The sequence below is a fragment of the Corvus cornix genome, chromosome 18, assembly GCF_000738735.6.
Source record: "Corvus cornix cornix isolate S_Up_H32 chromosome 18, ASM73873v5, whole genome shotgun sequence".
In the NCBI taxonomy this organism is placed as follows: domain Eukaryota; kingdom Metazoa; phylum Chordata; class Aves; order Passeriformes; family Corvidae; genus Corvus; species Corvus cornix.
The window spans coordinates 3254466-3276752 of NC_046347.1; the positions used below are offsets into that span (position 1 = coordinate 3254466).

The 22287-nt window shown below is 44.9% G+C and overlaps 3 protein-coding genes across 6 annotated transcripts in view; 2 read left to right on the top strand and 1 right to left on the bottom strand.

Annotated features, from left to right (window-relative positions):
• Positions 1-73: 73 nt before the first annotated feature.
• On the top strand, positions 74-12101 carry LOC104695656 (cytochrome b-245 chaperone 1). Its single transcript, XM_010409589.4, has 7 exons — positions 74-191; positions 2353-2483; positions 3604-3645; positions 4914-4987; positions 5919-6015; positions 7304-7448; positions 7986-12101. The coding sequence occupies exons 2-7, from the start codon at positions 2399-2401 to the stop codon at positions 8113-8115; spliced, it is 573 nt and encodes a 190-aa protein (XP_010407891.1). The 5' UTR covers positions 74-191; positions 2353-2398; the 3' UTR covers positions 8116-12101.
• A 242-nt stretch (positions 12102-12343) lies between these two features.
• Positions 12344-22083, bottom strand: HEXD (hexosaminidase D). Its single transcript, XM_010409588.4, has 12 exons — positions 21759-22083; positions 21244-21353; positions 21066-21153; positions 20176-20340; positions 18886-19069; positions 17523-17594; positions 16583-16778; positions 15826-15908; positions 15238-15316; positions 15059-15160; positions 14462-14551; positions 12344-13613 (listed from the first exon to the last, which is right to left on the bottom strand). The coding sequence occupies exons 1-12, from the start codon at positions 21822-21824 to the stop codon at positions 13445-13447; spliced, it is 1404 nt and encodes a 467-aa protein (XP_010407890.3). The 5' UTR covers positions 21825-22083; the 3' UTR covers positions 12344-13444.
• The window catches only part of OGFOD3 (2-oxoglutarate and iron dependent oxygenase domain containing 3), a 44409-nt gene continuing 44204 nt past the window's right edge, over positions 22083-22287 (top strand). For all 4 annotated transcript variants that reach the window (XR_005603315.1, XM_039562114.1, XM_039562113.1 and 1 more), the window contains exon 1: positions 22083-22206. Coding sequence is in view for 3 of the 4 variants with exons in the window: in XM_039562114.1 (XP_039418048.1) it covers positions 22118-22206 (89 nt within the window). In the remaining variant the exon portion in view is untranslated. The remainder of the gene's footprint in view (positions 22207-22287) is intronic.

The window sequence follows — 22287 nt, forward strand, 5'->3', positions numbered from 1 at the left end:
AGCATTGGCAGCGCGCCGCCATCTTGGCGCGGCACCGCCCTCACGGGAGGGGAGGTTCGTGTCCCATCCTCTGCCCTCACCCAAAATGGCTGCGGGCGCTTCCGTCCATCCCTGAGGCGGGATTAGTGCTGAGGGCGCGGGACGCGGAGGCGGCCGCGGATCCCTTTAGAACGCGGCTGGAGCCCGGGCAGGTACCGCGGGGACGGGGCTGGGAGAGGGTGAAGGAGGGGGGGGCCTTTCAGATTCCCCACGCGTGGGGGAGCAAAACCCATCTTGGGTGGGTTTTGGCAGGGCCGGTCCCTGGATGGGGAGTGTCCTCCCCTCCCTGAGGGGGAGAGCAGGCTGTGGGGAGGTGGGAGTAGGTGCAGGATTGGGAGGTAAAGAAAAATGAGCTCTGTAAAGAAAATTCACCTGATGTGTGGTCCTGACTTGATGGCTGTTGGTGGTGAAGATTTCAAGGTGTTCCTTCTAATGGCTTTTTCTGGCTCGCCCTCAACCGAGAGCTTGGAGGAAGCATGAGAATGTTATTTTGATGCTGGAGATCAGTTCAGTGTCAAACCAGACAAATTCAAGCAAAATTGAGTTCATAGCAGCCCAAAAATACCTCTTTCTCTGTAATTATAACATTGTTGTAGTAAAGCTCTTGCATTCGCTTAAAGGGGCATTAATGATTTATTTATTAAATGTAACTTTGGAAGCTGCTTTGGTCCTTTTTGTTCCAAAGTCTGTCTCTTGCAAGCAACAGCCTGTGAGAGACAATGCCATTGATGTTGAGTGTCCAGCATTAAACTAAGATTGGCATTTGCCTGGTTGAACTTCACTAAATTAATATAGGGGTAGATATCAAAGTTTGCGTTAATGCACTTAACTGATATGTGTGAGAATTATGTTTTAAGTAGGGTGTAATATTTGTGAAATGCAACCAGATTTCTGCAGTGATCTCGATGTATTTGATAACAGGCAGGAGAAGACGTTGTAGAAATATTTTCCGGTGTATTGAGAGCAACTCACAGGAGTCATTTGAAAATTAAAATTTGATGCTTGACATCCGGAGGAGATGGAGCGTGTCTTATGCATAAGTGCTTTTGGCTCTTTCGGTTTCAGATGCTCTCAGATGTGTTGCTAAGAGATTAAAATCAGAGTTGTGGGTGTTTTTTGTTTAACTGAAAAGACCTGGCTAAATCTGCTCCGCTGGAGCTTTGTATCCAAACTTCCAGAACTGCAGGAATGTCTTCTTGCATCCAAGAACAGCAGGATAACTAAAGGACTGAAAATCACACCTGCCATTTGTAAGAACTTGGATGTGCTCAGACCTGCTCTCTCTGTGTTTTCCATGGTTATTCAAAACCTGATGAATGTTGGCATTTTCTGGAAACCTGTTATCATGGGCAGCTAACTGCAGCTTAATGCCAGCCTCCTGGAACTGGTTCTGTGGGACAGGCTGCCCGGGGAAGTTGTGGAGTCACCATCCCTGGAAGCGTTCAAAAAACATATAGGTGTGGTGCTTAAAGACATGGTTTAGTGGTGGACTGCGCAGTGCTGGGTTAGTGGTTGGGCTTCATGATTTTAAAGGTCTTTCTCACCCTAAACAACTCTGATTCTATGCTGTAAAATAGTAAAAACGTACTGAAAATGCTGCATGGGGTTACCCAGCTCGTACTGGTTTTAATCAGTACCTTTCTTTTTAGTCTCTACTGTTAGTTTCTGCCTAGGCTGAAGGCATGGTCTTGTTGGGGATGGACAAACATACTTTTGTTGGGAGCTTCTCGTTATATTCTTGAGGTGGCTTGGAACATGGGAATGCCTTCTGTGGCATTATGGGATGCTGGCAGTGTTTGGCTGTAGCTGGTGTGTCATCAGGGGTGAGAGACCCCCCATGTCAGAGGGGCAGAAGGCTGCACTGTCCTGCCCCAGCTCCCAGACTAGTCCTTCACCCTTTGAGCTCGCAGGAAAAATGCTGTCAAAGAGGTTTCCATTCCTCTTGCTGTTTTATTTGTTTGAAGGGCTGCATGAATTAGCAACAACATTGTTCTGGGTTCTTGTTTTTCACATTTTTCTTCTGGAATCTGATTATAATAGAAAGAGACTTTTACCCCCAAAATGAGAATTTTCTTCCGAGAGTTCAGATTCATGTTGTTGTTATGCAAGTCTCCACGACAGTTTTACTTTGTGGTTGTTTTCAGTGTACATGTTGCTCTTCCTGTGCAAAAAGACTGTGTTCTTACCCTGGACATCTTTTATAGTCTAGATTAAGAGTTGGTAAGTCCTGAAAAATGCTAGGAAGGGGAACTGGTGGAATCGTCAATGATTTAAAATTCTTGCTTTCTTTTTTTTTTTTTTTTTTTGGTCCAGTGCGGTTTCATGAGTCAGACTGGGCTGTTGGGAGTTTCTTTTGAAGATGTACATGTTGGTTGAAAAACGCACGAGTTCCCATCTTCATCTAAAGAGGTCGCCTGGCATCCGATCCTGGTCTCTCTGTGTTGGTAAGACCACAGCATTCCTCAGCTTATTTCAGAGCTTGCTTTAAGGGAAGAGGGTCACTGAATAAATTTCTGGAAGAGCCCCTAGCGAAATGCCTGCCTTCCAGGTGTTTTCCTTTCCAGAAGAGGAATGGTTGTGCTTTGAACTCTTCCTTTATCATTGCCACTAAATGAATCTGGAGCCTCAGCGTGGCAGTTTCACTGTGAGACTGATCATTTTTCAGTCTCGTCTGGAGAACCTCAGAGGCTCATGGATAGAATTTTAAGGGAGTCCTGAAAGCTCAAGAACAGAAAGTTTATTACGTGCCATGCAGCAATATAAATGTGAAGCTTCTGAAGGGGCTGTTTAGTTAGGTTGAAAAACATCTCAATTTTCATGAGTGGAAGACTGGAGTGTGGCCATGCTGGGGTTGGATCATGCGTGTGGTTGATGGTGAGCTCCTAAGGACACCGTGTATGAAATGAGAAGTCATACAGGATGTTCTGAAAGGCATCTTTATAAGCACTACTGAATATGCAGGAAAAAGAAACTTGTTAGGATTGTACTGAGAGAGCTGGTGGGGAAAATCTGACATATCCTGCTTTCCAGCTGAGTAGATCTCACTGCAGCAACACCACAACGATGTCATTGCTTTCAGGGATGCTGTTGAGAAGATCTTTGCAGTTGCAGCAGCCACTGGGGCATGGAATTCAGATGCTTCCTTCCTCCTCTCTGGGAGAAAGGAACTGGCAGTTTCTGACACAACTTTACTGCAAAAGTTTTCTTTTGGCTCCATGGAGCACTTAAAGGGGAAAATAACTGTTGCAAGATTTGTGTCAGCACACTCCAAGTTGTACTGTGCTGAGAGGAAGTATGGTGTAATGGTTAAATTGAGTCCCTCTGAGGTTTCCAGTTGTGTCACAAAATTTTTATTTCTGACCCCAGCCCCTGTGCTTTTGATGTCTTTGCAGAATAGAAGTTCTTTCATACTGAGTTCAGAGAAAAAAATAACTTGACTTTCATATAGTGATCTATGTTGCAATCACGTTTGTCATTTTTTTGAAAAGTGATGTTTTTCATCAGGAAATTTTAGATGCTTTTTGAGCTGCTTATTTGTCCTAATTCTCTCCTCTTTCCTCCTAGGAATAGCCTCCATAGGTTTGGCTGCTGCTTATTATAGTGCAGGTAATGACCTATCACTTTTTGGGAAGAATTGTTTCTTTCCTGTTGATCTGTTTTTCATGGTGATGACTCCTCTGCAGCTTCTGGCTGGCCTTACAAAGGTAGTGGAGGTACCTCTCCCACTTTGTGGTGTGAATAATAAAACCAATAATAGCTGTTGCCTCTGTGACTTGCTGTGCTTTAATGCTCTATTTCTTACTCAGCCTGCTTTTCCATCTGCAAGTATTTTTAATAATGATATTTAGTACTCAGTGGCATTTTGTACTTTCAGTGTTTTATAAATGTGATTAGCTGGTCCTCACAGCTCTCCTGGGAAGCCATGTAATGATTATTTGACACCATAATGAAATGATTACTTTGCCTTTGACGGAAGTTCTCTGTTTCTCTGGAAACTGTCACATCATCACTAGCAGAGATTACTCATCCGAGCACCTTTAGAGATCAGACAGCTACTGCTGCTTCCTCCCCCTGCAATACAGCAGACTGCACCAAATGCCAGCTGTCTTTCCATCGATGGGATTTATCCTGGAAGCTGCCCTGTGGTTCTTGTGCTGCATCCTATTAACGTCAAATTTTAAAACTTAATAGTGTGTAGGAATGTGCTACCAATACAACCCACGAATTTTTATTTAAAGAGCAAAATGCAGTGAAAGCTGCTTGAGCCACCAGCTAAATCAGCCTTGCTTTTCTTAAGACATTGCAACAAAGTTTTCTGAAACAATCCTGAGCACAGTTCTACTGTGCCTTCAGATAAAAACCTGAGTGAGCAAATTGTTCAGGCTGTGACATGTAAACATTTCCAGGACATGGAATGGAAATGTTTGTTTGTCAAGAGGACCAACTGCTTCCTTTTATGCAGAAACATGTTTGCTTCATTGAATTTTCGTTGTCCTTAAGTCCTCTGCAGCACAAATATTTGGTGTTTGACAGCAGGTTGGCAGTTTTGTGGATGCCTTTTAAAATGCCTTTGCTTGTAGAGAAGAGAAAGATGTGATGTTACAACCTTGCCAATAATACATATGCTTATAATTCTGCGTGGTTTGAAGCCCAGCGTGAATGAAGTCTCTGAAAAATATGAAGACTTTCTGTGTTTTCATCCTGGGAAAGAGCTGTAAAATAGCTTATAGTACAACTAAAGGCAAAAAATGTTCCATCAGAGAAACCTTTTCTCCTTTTGTTGCTTTTAAAGGGAGCTTGTTGCTTTCAGGATTGTTTAAATACCAAAGAAGGGGGGAAAAAAGCTAAATTTATGCACTTTTTGCATTGTTCAGACAGCTTGGCATGGAAGCTTTTCTACATGGCTGGGTGTTTCTTTGTGGCAGCACAGAATCTGGAGCAGTGGGAGGTAAGATGCTGAACTCAGGAAATGAGTGTCTGTGAGTAGGAAGCAGTTGGCAGATGCTGATTCCAGCAGCCCCACGCACTTGCTTAGTCCAAACAGAAAAGTTATGCTTTTCGTTTTGAGGAAACCCTCTGGGGTTGCTATACAGGGACTAGAATTAGGGCAATAAATCTTTCACTACACAAGCATGAAAATTTGAAGCTAAACATAGGGGTATTTTTAAAGGGAGACTTTCCCCAAAATGTTCTGTCATATAAAAGAGGGAGGATGATCAGCACATTCAGCTGCACAACATGATTTTGAACTTACCCTTCAAGCTAATGGCAGAGCAACCATTAAATAAAGGAGCTCTAACCTTCCAGACTGCTCAGCTGTTTTTCTCTGGGACAAGCATGGTATATGCTGGTTTAGAATCTCATGGATGTTGATTTGGTAGGAGCAGGACTGAGAGCAATAAGCCACCTTGTCACCTTGCTGACCTGAGTTGTGTTAGAATGAGCAACTCACCTAAAGAGAATGAGATCCTCTTTTCAGCGAATGTCAGGGATATTTGAGATCTGTGTAAGCCTGGCCCACAGAGCACAGCACTGGAATGTCAAATTCACCAGAAGTGAAAATTATGGGAGTTACAAGTTGGTGTTCAAATTTGCTTCTAGGCAATGTTTTTATTACATGAGAAATGTGGCAAGAGGGACAATGAACCCACTTCTGACTCCCTACTAGAAGTCACAGGAGATATGGTAAAGTCTCTGTTAAAACCAAGAGCAAGATTGTGATTTTCAGAGTCTAATAATAGAGGAATGTCTCTAAACTAGCTGTGTATTTTTCTGTTACCAAGATTTTTTTCCCACAGAACTATTTTTATTTTACTTTGAAGCATAGCTAGTGATGGTGTTTTCAGGAAAATCTTAATTTTCATTTTTCAATTTTTCAGGAAGCTGTATTTGATAAGAACAAGGGAACACTCTGCCTAAAAACATTCAATCTCTACAAGAAATTATTGACCTTATCAAAAGGAGGCAATGAACAAGGTGAGAAAGCAGCATCTGTGGTAGAAAATGTGATGAGCAGCAGAAGAGATGGATATGTGCCCATTTAATAGCTTCTCTGGAGTTCTGTACTCAAATTAAGTCACATCTGCTTCTAGATCTGCTTTGTTCCCAAGCAGCAGATGTAACAACCTGCCTCTCAGGGCCCAAATGCTTCTTCTCAGTGTGCTGAATGCATCTTGTTAATTATTTTAATCCAAGGTAACTAGGCCTACACATTGCTTTCCATAATAATCGTAGCCATTCCTTTGGGATGTTAATGTGCAGGTTTACCTTTCCCTTGGCTAGCCTGCTTGGCAGCTGGGACTGGTGGAAAAACTTAAATATTGGATCCAGAAGTTGAGATTCCTGTAATCACATCTGCTTTGGGGAGCAGGCAAATGCTTAGATATCATATGCAAAGGCATGCTACATCCTGCAGATATAGAATATGCATTTAAAGCAGCATGTTCAGGAGGCTCAGATTAATGCAGTATTTGGTCTCCTTTGGGCTTCCTGTTGGATTAACAGAAGTTGCAGTATAGCCTGTGAGGTGGTTGAGTCACAGTGAATTGGGAGTTCTATTGCAAACTAGGATCTTCTATTCTATTGCAAAAGAAGGATCCTCTTCCATGTCAGAGTTTTTATTCTACTTCCTACTGTAGATCGAACCAGCTCTCAGTAAGCTCAGAAAAGTGGCCAAATTTGGAATGACCTTAAGCTGAATTGGTTTTTAAACAGTTCATTTTGGAGATGGAAGATGTAGAGAGAAGGATGTTTAATGTTTCTGAACTTTCCTTTAGGATACATGTTTTCATTGGGGAGCTGAGGACATCTCTTCCTCTTTGATAATATCTGGCTTAGGATATTAGGTTTAGGATTTGCGTGAGGATGCAGAGATCAGCAGGTGCTCTGAGCAGTTAAATATTTCAGTATTTGTTCAGTCTCAGGAGACTGAACACCTGTTTGCTTACTCTGTACAGAAAAATAGTTTAAACTGCCATTAAAGCAAGTGGGAAACATGAGTAATAAAGGGTACCTCAGTGCCTGGCAGGCTGTACATCTTGTTCCTTAGGGCCTGTACAGCTACAGTGTGCTGCATCCACACCTGTGGATGTTTGTTTTCCCCGAGCAGCTCGGCAGCTGTTTGCTGCTGCAGGACTGCCCCACTTGTGTGGGATCACAGCAGTGGTGCCCAAGACCGGGGTCCCCATCACCCAAGGCACCAATGGCAGTGCTCAGGCTTTGCAGTCATGCTAACAGCTGCCTTGTTTTCCCCATCTCTTTGCAGTCGTGGCTATGCTGAATGAGATCCGCGATGTGAACGTGGAAGAGGAGACCGTGCGCTATTTTGGGAAGGGTTACCTGGTCGTGCTGCGGTTTGTCACTGGATTCTCACACCCGCTCACTCAGAGCGCAGTGTTGGGCTGCAGAAGGTGCAGTGTGGACTTTTTAAAATTAGAATGTGTAAGGTGGGAAATGCCAATCACGTGGGTCAGTAATAGCCAACTCTTATATCTAAGCTCAGTTTTCAAACTTGCTGGTACAACCTTGTGTTACTCAGTTTAACCTTTCAAACCCCATAATGTTTCCATTTGCAGACATTTGGGTAACACCGTCTATCAGGATCATATTTAGATATCTAAGATCCTTTTAGTGCTGCACATCTGCTGGAGTTGCCTTCTTCAGCTATGCAATGGCAGAGGGGAGTAATTCTAGTTAGCAAACATTCAGTGTATTAGTTAACAGAAAATTTATCTTAAGCACTGATAATAAGGAACCTTGCAGCAGGGACTGGGGAAAGGACTGATTTGTTCTGATGTGGAAGGAATGGCTTGGTGTGGCATGCTGTCAGCCATGCTTTGCCCAAATGACTTTCCCTCTAGCCAGTTATTCTCAGGAATTAGCATGCCTGTTCTTGTCTTGTCAGCACCACAGCTCCACTAACTTCCATTGTTTCTTCTTTTCCACAGTGATGTGGAAGCAGTTGCCAAACTCATTACTAGTTTTCTGGGACTGGACAGAGTAGAGACCCCACAAGATTTCTCCCAGAGCAGCGAAACAGAGGCAAGTGATGCAGATGAACCACAGGTTAAATACTGATAGTCATTGTGAACTGAAGCAAGCAGAGGCTTTCAAACATCTGGAAAATATTCTGATCGTTCTTCAGATAAAGAAATCCCTCACAACCTTGACCTGGGCATTTCTCAACACGTGCATTTACAATGGGAGGAACCTGTCGTAGGGCACATTGTTTAGTGCTAAACTGCTTCAAGACCCTGCATGTGGACACTGCTGGCTTTTGAGCTTTGTCAGCTCATCAAACTTGTCTAGGAATAGTTATTTATTAATGAATTGGCTTGAGATAATTGCTTTTCCATTAATGAAGTGATGATACAGATGTGAACTTATGTTTATTGCAAACATTTGCTGCAGGTACAGTATATGAAATGTAGAAGAGTTGAATTTGTAACTCATAACACAATGCTTTGAGGTTTTCCTTTCAATATATGCAATTAGGGGATGCAGATTAGTGGCACTTTTATGTTCTCTACTACTGACTTGCCATTGGATATCTGTGGAAATTAAAGTCTGAGTGCCTCTCTTGGAATTCTAAATATCAGGCTGAGCAACCCGTAACCTTGTCTTATCTCGGACTCACCAAGGAGCCAGAAATAGTAAAGGAAAAATGATCTTTGGGATGTTCTACCTTAATCCTGTTCTGCTTAACCTCTGGGCAGGACAGAATAATCTTTCTCTAGACCTCAATGTTTACTATTGAAACTGTGTATTTAGAAAGGAAGCAGGGACATGTGTAACTTTAGGTAGGGAAAAGACTGATGTCAAACAAGATGGTAGCCTAGAGTTGTTTAGTATTTCCTCACTTGAAATGATACCGAAGTGCTAAATAATAACTTTTTTAAGGTAGCTGGCATAGATTCAATGTTTGACTTGTAGCTGTGTTTTACTCCAGGTGTGTGGTGTCCTCTGTTCTGACTGATGATTTCACAAATAGTTAAAACATAATTTTTTCAAGGTATTTCTGAAGTGAAAGCTACCTCTGTTAGTCAGCATATTCTGTCTAGAACTAGTACTCCATCATGCTTACATTAACATATCAGTTCAACAAAGAAATTGTAAAAAGCTGAAGGTTCCTTCAACATGGTACAGCTGCTTGTATTGTAGTTCACTAGGTTTTATTTAGCAATCTCATGGTCTTTAGACCTGATTTAGAAAATATTTACACAGTTACTTCTAGGAGATCTGAACAGGGTACGAGGTAACTGTGTTGTCTGCTTTCACGGTGGGCCAGCAGGAAATGCCTCCTGGCAGCAGCCTCTCTAGGATTTAAAAGGGCCTGTGTTCTTGTTTCCAATCACTCTACCTCTACAGAGAGAAAGCTCTGAAAAGCTTTTAGTAGAAGCCACGTCCTGTTGTGTGTTCCAGCTTGGTCCGAAGCTGAGCACCTGCTCATCAAAGAACAGCTTGGACCAAGATTTCCCTTCCAGCCGTTCAGACCTAGGATGTGAGCTGAGAGGCAAAGGCTCGGGCTGTCAGTGGGAAGGTACTCACACTGCAACAGGGAGATGGCTGTTGATGTAGCTTGTCTGCAGCACAGAAGTGGGTCTGTTTCCTTTAAATAAGACAAAAAACTTGTAATCACATCAGGTATCAATACAGACCTCTGCTGTGTATGAATGTGGGAAAATGAGGTTGCAGGCAATTAGCTAACTTTGCCTTTCTTCTGAAGCACAGCTGTAAGCGAAGCATAATCATTAAACCTATTCAAAAAATACTGCAGGGTGTCACACTTGTAGAGTTGCTCATTTAAATCCACTGTAATGTATACCTCAGGTAACGCTCATTTTAGAGAGAGGAGAATGAGATTTGGGATTTGGAGGACTCTTTTTTTCCCCCCCCACAGTGTAAAATGAGAACAGTGAGTGTTCCCAGCACTTCCAGTAAGAAGTAATGTCCTAGAGTATGTGATGGTGTAATGGAAGCACAAGGGCTCAGCCTGTGGTAACTGCTGCTTTGTACCAAGGATATTCAGAGGGCATTCTTGGTGTGCATTGCACTTACTCTGTGCCCATGGAGTGGACCATGGATAAAACAGACAAAACTACCTGCCTTTAGTCTTAGCTATGCTGGCTTTCATTTGTATTCCCATGAGAGCTGACATTCCATGGAAGATAGAAACCACACTGTAGTTTTCCAGTTCAAAATCAGCTTTTGAAAGGTACATCTGTTGCTCTAACCCTGCACTGCATCATGTGTCGTGCTTCTGCTGAGCTATAGTGCATCCAGCTTGCTGTGCATTCATGGTGTTAGTCATGTGTGTACTTATGGACTATGCAATATCTTCTACAAAGACTAAAACAGTGTAAGGAAAACTCAGAATCTATAGAAAGGGGAATGATCTATAGTAAGGTACAGTGTAACTTGAAATACATCCTGTGGAGTAAGTTGCCTGTTGAGTTGATGTGCAGTGATCACCTCTTTAGAGGTGCTTTCTAGTATCCCACTCAACACCTCAGTATCCTGCTGCGGTAGGCGGGGGGGATGGCTGCTGCCATGCACTGTGTGTCTGAGAGGAATATTTTGATTCCTCAGCCTTTCACTTGGAGCAGCTGGTGCCATCCTCTCTCGTGCCATTTCCATTTTGCATTTGGCAGCTGTCACTGTACCAACAAGTACAGTTTCAGTGGGAGCCTGAGTTCTGTAGTCTGAGCTAACAGGACGGGGCCCTGAGGACATTCTGCCAGGCTCTGGGTGCTGCCTGCGGGGCTGTGTCAGGCACTGCTGGCTGATGCACCCGGGAGCTTCCTGTGGCACTGATCTATCTGAGCCTCTCTGAGCTTGGAAATGGGACACTGCACCAATGTTATCACAGGCTGATGGGGTTTTCTCTTGTATTTCTCTTGATCCACGTTTGGAGCTTCTGCCCTCAAAAACTTTACTGTTTGTAGTTGGAAGACATGGCCAGATGTGATGCAGTAACTGTGTGCATGTATAATTAACTTGCAATTGCTGTTCACATGGATTTGGTTGTGGCAATGTCTGTGCTCCTCAGCAATGTTATCAGCTTGAAGAACTGTGGAAAGCAGGTGCTAACTCAGGACAGGTTCCACTCTTCCTCTTTGGACAAGTCCTCTCTCATCCTTCTCTTCTGCCACTTTTTGCCATTCTGCCAAAGGCTTTTCTGGATGGCTTTCCTCACTTCTCTTAGGCCCAGCAAAGTCAAAGGCCCAGGAAACAGAGCCTTACATGTGCCTGCTGTAAAGTGACTTGTTCTCAAAGGAATGATGTGAAAGACTAGTTTTGGTTAGGAAATTAGGTACTCCTAGAAGACTATTACAGCAGATGTACTCATTAACTTTTGCATTTCAGGCCATCTAGAGACTTGTACCTGGACAGCTGTAGTTTGCATGACTTAAAAATTATTTAAAAACCTGGATAGCAGACCTTAGGTTAGATCTAACACCCTGACCCCTAAAACCAACCCCTTCTGTCATATCCTTTACCAAGCTGTGTGGTAAGTGCCACTTGGCAGATGGTTCAGCTTATGTTTGAGCAGCACAGTGGCAGCTCCTCGCATGGCTGTTGTGGGATGGGATTGTGGCCTTGGCTGCTGCAGCGAGCAAAAGCCAGAGTGCATCTGTACAGAGGGAGAGCACTGCTTTATGTAAGATGCAACCTCATATTCTGGTACTTCACAATGAAATACTCCATTCCTAGCATCAATTGTGCAAGTCTCAAAGAAAAGCAAAATATTTATAGTTGAGCTCTGACTCTTGGACTGTATTTATGAAGTTACACAGATACCAAAACCTTAGCTGGCTTACATAATAAATAAAGCGTGCTAGTTCTGACAGTGTCGTAGATTGCTGGGAGGCAAAAATACTTCTGGAAAATGTTTAGAAAGTGCTTTTTTTTTTTAACTTTAAAATTGCAAGTAGAATTTCAGCAAGGCCTTGTTGAACTGCCTTTTTTTAAAAAATGTTCATTGGTAAAATCAACTTTGATAACTTGTTTTGCATCACTGTAGTATTTTGTATTGTTTTTAATTAAAATTATTAAAATATTAATGGCTGTCTAAACTATTCCTTGGGACAGATCTACTGAAGGAGTTAACCAGGGGGAGGACAGAAGAGAGGAAGCCCAAATACCTGCTTAGAAGTGACCCTGCTGACACTTTTGCAGCAGTCCAGCTTTTAATTCCATATAAGCTGATAGATCCAACTCTCCACTGGTGAATATTTCCATCTTCCCTCCTTTAAACCGAACCAACATGCCACACACACGAAAAAGAAGCACATTTCCACAAACATTTTGAGTATCAAAGGTTTTATTCAAGTAAAATAAAGATCTTGTTTAGCTTAATCTATGTGACAAGGATACACAGCAATTGATTCTTTTTAGATAAAAATCTGCATGTGGACCTAGTAACTGAGGCTCTCATTGAGTAAGCTGAAGCTTGTCTTAGGCTGTAGTTTTACTTCCTGTATCTCAGGATTTGTTCCAAGAAAATTTCAATACCGGTGCTTCCAAAAAAATTTAAAGAAAGGAATAAATGAAGCAAAAAAATTTAAATATTTGGAATATTCATGGTGAAGTAACATACTTAAATACAATACTTCTGAATTATTTCCATTTTGGTGAATATCTCAATTCTCCAGTAAAGTCCCCAAAATACATTGCTGTACATTATGAACAGTTTGACATTAAAGCAGAATAAACCAGCACTGCTTCCTCATATTTAGTAACTTTAGTCATGGCTCAGATAGGGAGAAACCTGGAAGTGCAGGTTGCAGTTTCAGGTTTTACACAGCTGAACAGATGCCTCAGTGAGTGGGATGGTGCTTTTCTGGGGGAATGAGACTACGCTGAGCTTAGGTGATACAGCCCAATGTGTTGAGGCAGTTTTCCCTCCGAGCCCAGGTGTCACTGCCTCAGGAGCTCCCTCTTGCCCATGATGGAATGGTAGGACACAACTCAGAACACAGCTGACAGATGAAGGAGTTACGGTACAGAACATGACCCTAACATTTTTAAAGTATCCTAAATATTAGGGTAGAACTTTGCCAGGTCATTGTTATGTAAGAGTCTATTGCTACAAATCCTGAATTTGGAAGAAACTGGGTTTTTCTCCTGCCTTGTAAGAGAGTGAGCTGTGACTCACTCCTGCAGTTATGCAAGGGGAGCAAACCTGACTTACAGGCAGGTGAATTAAGGCTCAGCATGTGTTATGGCAGGAAAATTGAGCTGAAGTGTATAATGCTAATAAATTCCTTCATGCCTTCAGGTCACACTTGTTTAACCACAGTTGATGCTTCAACTCTCAAGATGACAAATTCCAGCTCAAGGACTAGTTGCTGATTTTCACTAGCCATGTTTTCCCAGGGAATGAGTCAGACTAATTGAAATGCCCCTAATTTTGTGCTTTTATTGCTTCGTCTAAATCATCCACCACTTGCTGCAGCTTCTGTAGGCTGGGGTGGACATTCTCCTCCATCCATTCCTCTATAGTACACTTGTGGAAAACTTGCTCCATGGCTGCTTGGAGGTCTTGCACCACAGCATTCCACTTGGAGAGAAGACTGAGCAGAAATGAGAAGAAACAATGACATTTGCAGGTGAGATCTGCCTCAAGGGAGGGTTGGCTGCCAGGCCTTTGGAAGGGAGTACTGTCCTTAAAACCACTTTACAGGAAAAGAAGCATCTGGTACAAGAGCCCAAAGGACTTGATTTTGTTCAGATGGCAAAAGGTTGATGCTGTTTCTGTTTAAGTTCCATTAATTTTGGCACTTTCCTCATGCAAAGACTTTTGAAGTACCAAAATGTAAGCTCAAAAAAACACTATACACCTTTTAAGTGTAACTGAAACCCACTGTGAGACTTGTTAGGAATTTAATTCTGGGTTTTATCAGAAAGAGTAGATGCAGTTGGATATTCACCTTACCACAGCAAAAAAAATTATAAATTAACCTTTTAGCATGAATTGGCATAATGTCTGGGAGAAGTTCTGAAAAGCCCATGGTGACAGGGAGCAAGGGGAAGGGCCTGGCTTTATTCCAAGCCCTGCCTGGAATCTGGCCCAGGGTGAGCTCCTACACCAAGGCCAACCTCTGCTTAAGGTGCAGCAGGACTGTGCAGGAGTAACACAGGAGCAGCTTTTGGAGACCAATTTCCTACTTGTTCTCAAAGAAGACAGGCAAAGATAAAATTAGAATCATAGAATAGTTTGGGTTGGAAGAGAACTTTGAAAATCATCTAGTTCCCATCCAAATATGTTGTATAAAAACATATTATGGATACTTTGTCTGATTCCCACTGATGCTTCTGAGATAATTATAGAAAGAGGTAAGGACTCACAACTCTCTGTACCTGAGTGCCCAAAATACGTCAGACTTTTATTTACCCTGTAATGCAAAACAAGTGGTGTTACCTGACTGCATCTGGCTGGAAGTGGTGCATTATGATAGGATGAATAATCTTCCTTTTCCTGTGGTAGGGGCTGAACCAGCCTGTGACATACCTGGAAATGGATGTTAGTGGGAGCAGTGATGAAACAGCAGCAATGTCTGTGTTTGTCACTGACAGGGACGCGGGGAAGGCTTTAGCTGAACTCCTGCACAGAGATGATGCTTAAGGAGTAAGTTTATTTAAGTCTGTATATCTTTGGAATTAGCTTGTGAAAGAGTGTTCCTGGCAGATGATCACCTGATCATCTGCTGCAATGTAAGTTTTATTACAAGCTCCTTTTTTTTTTGTAACTCAAAATTTTCACTTTAACTTTAAATAGCAGTAAAATGTAATTAAGGAAAGAACTAGATGCTTCAAACAAAGCAGCATACAGTATTTAGGAATTTTGCTGAAATATTTTACATTTTCATCTAAATATTATATTCTGCTGAGGTGTTAATGACACCCGAAATGCAGAGCTTGATATTTAAATCACTTTTCTGGAGTTGTGCCCCACTTTGAGATGATAAAGCTCTAACACTCCTGCAGCCAGGCAGAGAATCAACATAACCCCCATTACCTGTTCCTTTCGAGAAGTTCATCCACTGATGACTTGAGGTAGAAACTAACTTGTGTCACAAGTGTGAGGATATTGCTCCCAGGAAAGGTCCCCAGACTTGTGCTGTCCAAAGAGGATCTGTTAGTTTCTGAACTTACCACACAAGGAGAAGCACCTCAGTTCTGCAGCTGGAATTTTACCTCATGAAAGTATCAATTTCCAGGTTAGACATTCCCAGGAGCTTTTCCACATTTTCTTTAACCTTTTCAGAATAGCCACCTGGTAGAAGACAGTGGAAATGAGTAAAGAGCCTAAGAAACCAAAATGTTCATACAAGAAGGGTTTTCTGGAGTGTTCTGCATTGGCTTAGTAGTTCCCCTTTGGTGAAAAATTTTTTAAAAGGTAAAATGGAAATAAAAGAAGGAAAAAACACTTGTGGGTGGGAGCAGGAGCTGCAGTGGTCTCATTTATACATCACTATTGTTTCAAATCAGTTTGAAAAGCAATTCTGCATCTTAAATTTATTTTTCAATATAAGCATGAAGTTTTTGACCATTTGTGTGTTAGGTCACAATAAATGATGAGTATACAATGGCTATTTTTAAATACTTAGGCCAAGAGGCTTCTCTGCTCCCATAGTGCAAATTGTAATTTATTGTTCATAATTCAGGCTGTGATCAATTCAGCAAATCACCTCAAAATATAAAAAGCCTGTGCCAACCTTAGGGCAAGGTCACTTCACTCCTGTGCTAAGCATTAGCTGAGAGAGAAGAAAGTTGTCATTGTACCATTCTCTAGTGCCTGCAGACACACGGCCAGTGATGGAATTGCCACGGGGAGAAGCTCACACAAAACAGAGAAGTGATCGTACCTACAGAAGAAAACATCCCTTAATTGCACATTTTGCTGTTAGAACATACTAAACAATGGGAAATTTTAATATTTCAATCACTAAAATTCAAAGAGCCTTAGAAACATCAGTTTCTGTTTCAGAGAAGGGATCACTTTTCTCTGAAATGTGAAGTATTCCTGTTTTACTAGTAAGAACAGATACAAACCAAATTCTCTTCTCAAGGCAAATTAGGATCAGAAAGTGGAATTCAACTCTCTGGTATTCCCTTAGACCTCCTGACTTGCATAAAAATGTTTTACTCCTTCATTACCTGAACAAGTTCTTGTCTCTTATGCAATTTCACTGTATTTGAGTTCCCATCAGACATTCAGATAGACACACCATACATGAACTACAGTGTCTATGAGCAGTTCAAGGTGGCACAAAATCCATTCAAGCCTTCAAACCCAATCTGCTGGTGGTGGTGTCCCCAGAGCCATTCCTCCTGCTGGTTAGTGCTGTAGAGCTGATTGGAACTCTGAAATCCACCCTTCATAGTCCAGGGGTGAGGCCCAGCAGTTACTGACAGGAAGGACTGCAGGGTTGCAAAGTTCCCTTCTAAATCTCCAGCTTCCCTGTACCTCCTAGGGAGCTTTTGGATGGAAGTTTGCTTATCTGTGACCCTTGGAACCACACAAGAGGCTGTTCCTCACCTCTGCCAGCCGGTCAGCGCGATACCTTCCAGGACATCAGCAGGGCTCCTGCTCGCCACCTGCAGCCACCCCAGCTGGTTCCTGAGGTGGTGCCCAATCAGTGTTAGAGACTGATTCACTCCCGTGGCTCCCTTAAAGGCACTTGCAAACCACACCCTGGAGAAGCCACACCTGCGGTACTTCTCTATGAGCTGCACTGCAGTGAGACACAAAGGCACACGCACAGGATGAGCTTTCTCCAGTTTCAGCCCTGACTGCAGTGAAGAGGATCACAGCTCCAGATCCAACAGGCTGCTGAGCCTCTTCCTGTCAAGCTTTGAGCATCAGCAAGGATGGGGGGATTTGACACCCTATCTGAGCAGCCTTTTGAGTGGATGTCCTCCTATTTTCATGTGCCAGTTACTGTATTCCACTCCCTTGTATTGCAACCATGCTAAGAGCTGTGAGCATGTAATAAGCATACACAACATCTGACAGCTGATTCTTCTTGCAACAAAGAAAATACCTGCATGCATGGTAGATGCCTGACTGGAGCCTTTAGAAGCTTCCCTTTGAATTCTATAGATGTATGAAGCCTTGAAGCTTCTTTTGCAGAGCTGTTCAATACAGAGTTATGTGCTCCTACTGGTGTTAATGCAAGGAGAGTTAATGTAATAATGCTTGTGGAAAACCTCTGAATCTCCTATGAGTAATTCCATAGCCCTGCTGAAAAGAATTAAGCAGCATACAATGCAAGTCATTCATAGGGGAAACATAAATAGAAAATAAGTAATAGCAACTATGATGTGGAATCATACAAGGGCTGTATTTATGCTATTAAAGCAATAAAAACCAATTTAACAAAACCAGAACGTTTTGGTGTCCAACTAAGGTATGTTTAAATGATAGAATTTTGCTTTGGCTATTTTACTTCTACACAGCTCAGCAGAGAAGTACAAACCTTTGCCCTCCATGTCGATGTCTGCTGCGTAGTCCCAGATCATCGGCTGCACCAGCTGTGGGACCCCAGACCCTGAAAGGAACAGAGGTTTTCTAAGTAATGGAAAACAGCCAGTTAAAATGAGAGCTCAGTACAGGGTACTGGTGCAGCAGCACATGACTAGAACTTTGGCTTGTCACTTACAGTGAAGTGCCCTGAGCATTTTCAGCCTGGCCAGGACTTGGCACATGCCCGGGGCCACTGTCCTCAGGCATCGTGAAACCACTAATATGGAGGAGCAGTGGCAATATATCAGAGACCCCATTCGCCCCAAGCCCACCTCATTCTCAGCTCCTTGCATCTCTGTGTGTACCACTGGCAGAGCTCTACACACAAGATTTAGCTAAATTCAAATGTAACATTCACCCTTTCACTTACAGAGTGCCTGGGCTGTGTTTGCACAGAATGTAGCTTTTCAAGATGCCTTTGAAGTACAAGTAAAGATACAAATTTAGCTTTAAAGCCTTTTATAATCAACTACACAGCTAGCTGTAAACATGTGAAACTGACCCCTACAGAAACAACAGTAAATTGTGCAGAAATTCAGTGTTTTAACTCCATCACATTTTAATTTGCTGAGTCCATTACTGCCTGTGGCAGTAGAGTGCACTTAGCTAGATCTGTACTGCTCTTGTGGAACTCCATGGGTCCCACCTGCATTTTTGGGGATGATTTCCTGCTATCAAAGCCTTGAACAGGTCAGTCACTGCTAGATGAGCTGCACAGCTCTTCCTGGTACTGTCTAAATCTGTTTGCGGCAGCCATGTAAGGCAGCTCTGAAAATGCTGGAACTCCATCTATGCTCAGACTACTCAAATTTTAGCAGTGGTTTGGTATTTTTCAACAAACAAGACCTGTGATGTCAAGGTCTTGGAGCTACCCCACAATTCAGTATCAAAGTCCTCATGATGTGCACCATGATCACAAAGATGCTCACAGGGCTGCAGCTTCTCTGTGGGAGTTTGCACCACTGGGACCAGGTGCTGCAAAGGGCAGCAACAAACATTAGAAGGTGGTGAGAAGCACAGAGGTTTAGACTTGGACCACAAATGTCAATAGGTTGTTGTTTCAATGTGTAAAGAAAGTAGAATTGATGGCAGCCACTGCAGGGTGAGCATTTTGTGATGGAAAATTAAAGTGTTCAGACTGGCCCACACTCACACAGGGACTCTGTGACAGCCAAGGACTGAGTGCTTCTATTCTCTAGTCAAACTGACCACACCTCAACTCTTGTCAGATTTGTTGTTTTCATTATATTCAGCTGCCAACCAATCTGTTTTACCTGGCTGTGTAAACCTGCCTCACCCCATCGCTGGTCACACACCTGCCAGGGTTTCCTCACTCATCCCCCTGAGCATGTCGTCCCACACGATGGGTGTCACCATGGGGTAGGATGAGGCCAAACAAGTGGCAACTGCTTTTATGTGGGATAAGCACAGCTTCTCTGGAGTGTTGTCTTGCTGCTGCAGCCACTGCTTTGACTCCTCTCCTTCGCCAAGGCAGTAGACCTGAAACACCAAGCAAATAATCCTGACTTCTTGTATAGAACTAGAGAAAGTGAGTTAGACAATATTCAAAACCTTTGCCCAGATGTGACCCACTGAGTGGACACATTCAAAAGCACCTCTCAGTGCTGAAGACACTGCAGGCATTTCTATCAGTCTGCAGAAGACTGTGGCCATGATTACATGCATCACTTAAGGGAATTTTCCTGCAGGAATTAAAATATCTACAAGCCCTATTTGCCTTTGGAAGGTCTGTCCTTGGAAGTAGCTCTCACCACATTTATTCACTTCAAATCTTGCAACACATCAGGACCTGAGGTAGATAAAATGAGTTCCTATCTCGGGGAAGGAGATCATCCAAATGTGGGTCTAGAAGTGACTTGGGGACATGTCCAAAGGTGGCCCAGCATACTTGGTCCCATGCAGAGAGTGAATGCTTTAAAATGTGCTGGTTTAGAGCAGGTTTTATTAAAACATGTTTATTCTACATAAATAGCATTTTGCTTTAAAAAAGCCTGCAGCTACCTGGCTAACCTTCCCACCAGTTTCAACACAACAGGATACAAAATGTTAAACTAAGATCAGTACAGGTAAGTGGTCACAATGAATTCCAGGGATCTGTGTGCCATCAGGATGGTTTTAAGAAACTATGAAAAAGAGAAACTTGAGTTTTCTCCTTTCTCAAGGAGACAAACTACCAAGATAAAAAACCCAACACTTCCCACCACAAAAGGGCTTACTTTGAGTAACTTGGCCAGAATAATGAGCCAACATCTCACATCAAACTTACAGGATTCTTAATGAACAGCTCTAATTGATATCTCACTTCAAACACTGACTTGACCTAAACCCAAATGCTGAGTTAGCTTTAAGAAGCTGCTTTCAATACTTTGATATTACACTCGTACCTATGGAAATGGCAACCTGTGCTACTGGAATCAGTAAAAAGACTTTTGTCAAAAGACTTTTCTACACTGGCTTGAGAGGTGTTTTCCGTCCCCAAAATCCCACCCAAATGTGGCCTGGGCACCACTGAAATGCAGAAGCCTTAGCCCTTACTATCATTCCTCAAAAGAAAATGAACATTGCTGGCTCAAGAGAAGTCCCACCTCATCACATCCGATGTGAAACCACTGTAAGTCCTCGTGCAGGGCCATGACCTGGTCAATCATGGCTTTGACCAGTGCCAGCGACTCCTCCTTGTGCGGGTTCAGGGTGTTGGGCAGCGCCTTCACCTCCCGGAGATGGGCAAACTCCCTGTGCTTCAGCACAAACTGCAAGGGAAAGGGGAGCTCGGGGACAGCTGCAACGTGAGGGGACAGCAGCGTCCTCCTGTCACCGAGGCTCTGAGGGCAGGTGTCCTGCTAAACCTGGGGTTTGACTTGACTGAGCCCCGGGGACAGGCTGGGGGGCACAGCTGCTGCTCCACGGTGCTGGGGAGTCTCTGACCCACAAAGCACCTCACAGGGTGGGTGAAGGAAACAGGGAGGTCACTGCAGTGTGACCCTGATGTCAAATCCTGTAGCTGGCGGAGCTGGATAACCAGAGCACTGGGACTCAGATGGGAAATTTCCCAACACAGAATCACAGGCTGGTTCAGGCTGGAAGGGACTCCAGTGACTCCTCTGGCCCCACCTCCCTGTTCCAGCCGAGCCACCCCAGAGCACAGGGCACAGGACCGTGTCCTGATGGTTCTGGAACATCCCCTGTGAGGGAGACTCCACACGCTCTCTGGGCAATCTTTTCAACACTCGGTCACTGCACAGGAAAGAAGTTTTTCCTCGTGTTCAGGTGAAACTTCCTGGGCATCAGTTTCTGCCCAGAACTACACACAGTGCTCCAGATGTCACCATCCGAGCAGAGGGGCAGGATCACTCCCTGCCCTGCTGGCAGTGCTCTTCCTACTGCACCCCGGGATCCCACCGGCCTTGTTGTCCCCGTGGGCACTGCTGGCTCAGCACACCCCCACTCTCACCCAGCCCAGCACACCCCTGCTCACCTCCATGTGCCCGAAGCTCTGCACCAGCGGCACCACGTCCAGGCCCTGCGCCCGCGCCCGGCTCAGCAGCGCCCGGAGCTCCGCGGGGCTGCGGGACAGCGACACATCAGTGCCCGCTGGGCACGGCCCCGGGGCACCTGTGGGTATGCAGAGCTACCTGTGGGGTACACGGCGGTACCTGTAGGCGTGGGGTGCCCGCAGCAGCTCCAGCGGCCCCGTGTACGGGAAGGTGTCCTCATATTCCAGCAGCAGCCCGGTGGCACCCAGGGCGCGGAGCAGTGGCAGCACCTGCAGGAGGGAGGGGACAGTGGCGATGCAGCTGGGCTATGACAAGTGCCACCACCCTGTTCCTCTCTCACCTGCACCAGGTATATCCCTCACCTGAGCCCAATACATCCCTTACTTGTGCCACGTACATCATCCCTCACCCGCCCCAGGTTCATCCCTCACCTGCTCCAGACACGTCCCTCACCTACACCACGTTCATCCCTCACCCGCCCCGGGTTCATTCCACACCTGCCGCAGACACATCCCTCACCTGCTCCAAGTTCATCCCTCACCCGCCCCAGACACATCCCTCACCTGCTCCAAGTTCATCCCTCACCCCGCCCCAGACACATCCCTCACCTGCTCCAAGTTCATCCCTCACCCGCCCCAGACACATCCCTCACCTGCTCCAGACACATCCCTCACCTGCTCCAGGTACTGCGCGCGCGGCGCGGCTCCCTTCAGATCCAGGTGCACCAGGCGCCGTCGCATGCTCTACCCTCGATTGCTTTGGCCTGCCGCCGCGCCGTCCTGGCACACCCCGCCCGGCCGCGTCCCGCTGTGCCGGCCCCGCTGTCCCGGCGCTGCCCGCCCGCGCCCTGCTGTCCCGGTGTCCGTTGTCCCGCTGTCCCCGTGTCCCGGTGTCCCAGTGCCGCCCCTCCGCCGCTCCCGGCTCTGCGCTGGATCCTCCGACTCCCTCTCGGTGGCCGAGCGCAGGCAGGCAGGCAGGCAGGCAGGCCAGGGTGAGGCACGCCGAGCTCATCGCTCTAGCCGAAGGAGGCGCGATGGCTCCGCAGCGGCGGGCGCTGCCCCGCGGCCCCGACAGCGCCGGGCCGGGGCCGGGGCCGGGCCGCGGCGGCCGCCGGCACAGCAGGTACTGGCGCGGGGCCCTGGCCGGCACCTCCTGCCCGCTGTCCCGGGGGCGGCGGTGCCCAGGCCCGGCGGCGCTGCGGCT

Excerpts from the sequence above, each read along its gene's own strand:
- LOC104695656 (XM_010409589.4), top strand. The coding sequence starts at position 2,399 with ATGTACATGTTGGTTGAAAAACGCACGAGTTCCCATCTTCATCTAAAG. Across the intron at positions 3,646-4,913 it reads TGCTGCTTATTATAGTGCAG|ACAGCTTGGCATGGAAGCTT; the intron begins GTAATGACCTAT and ends TGCATTGTTCAG. Across the intron at positions 4,988-5,918 it reads AGAATCTGGAGCAGTGGGAG|GAAGCTGTATTTGATAAGAA; the intron begins GTAAGATGCTGA and ends TCAATTTTTCAG.
- HEXD (XM_010409588.4), bottom strand. The coding sequence starts at position 21,824 with ATGCGACGGCGCCTGGTGCACCTGGATCTGAAGGGAGCCGCGCCGCGC. Across the intron at positions 15,909-16,582 it reads GCGCTGACCGGCTGGCAGAG|GTACGATCACTTCTCTGTTT; the intron begins GTGAGGAACAGC and ends TTTCTTCTGTAG. Across the intron at positions 15,161-15,237 it reads GAAATTGATACTTTCATGAG|CACAAGTCTGGGGACCTTTC; the intron begins GTAAAATTCCAG and ends CTCTTTGGACAG.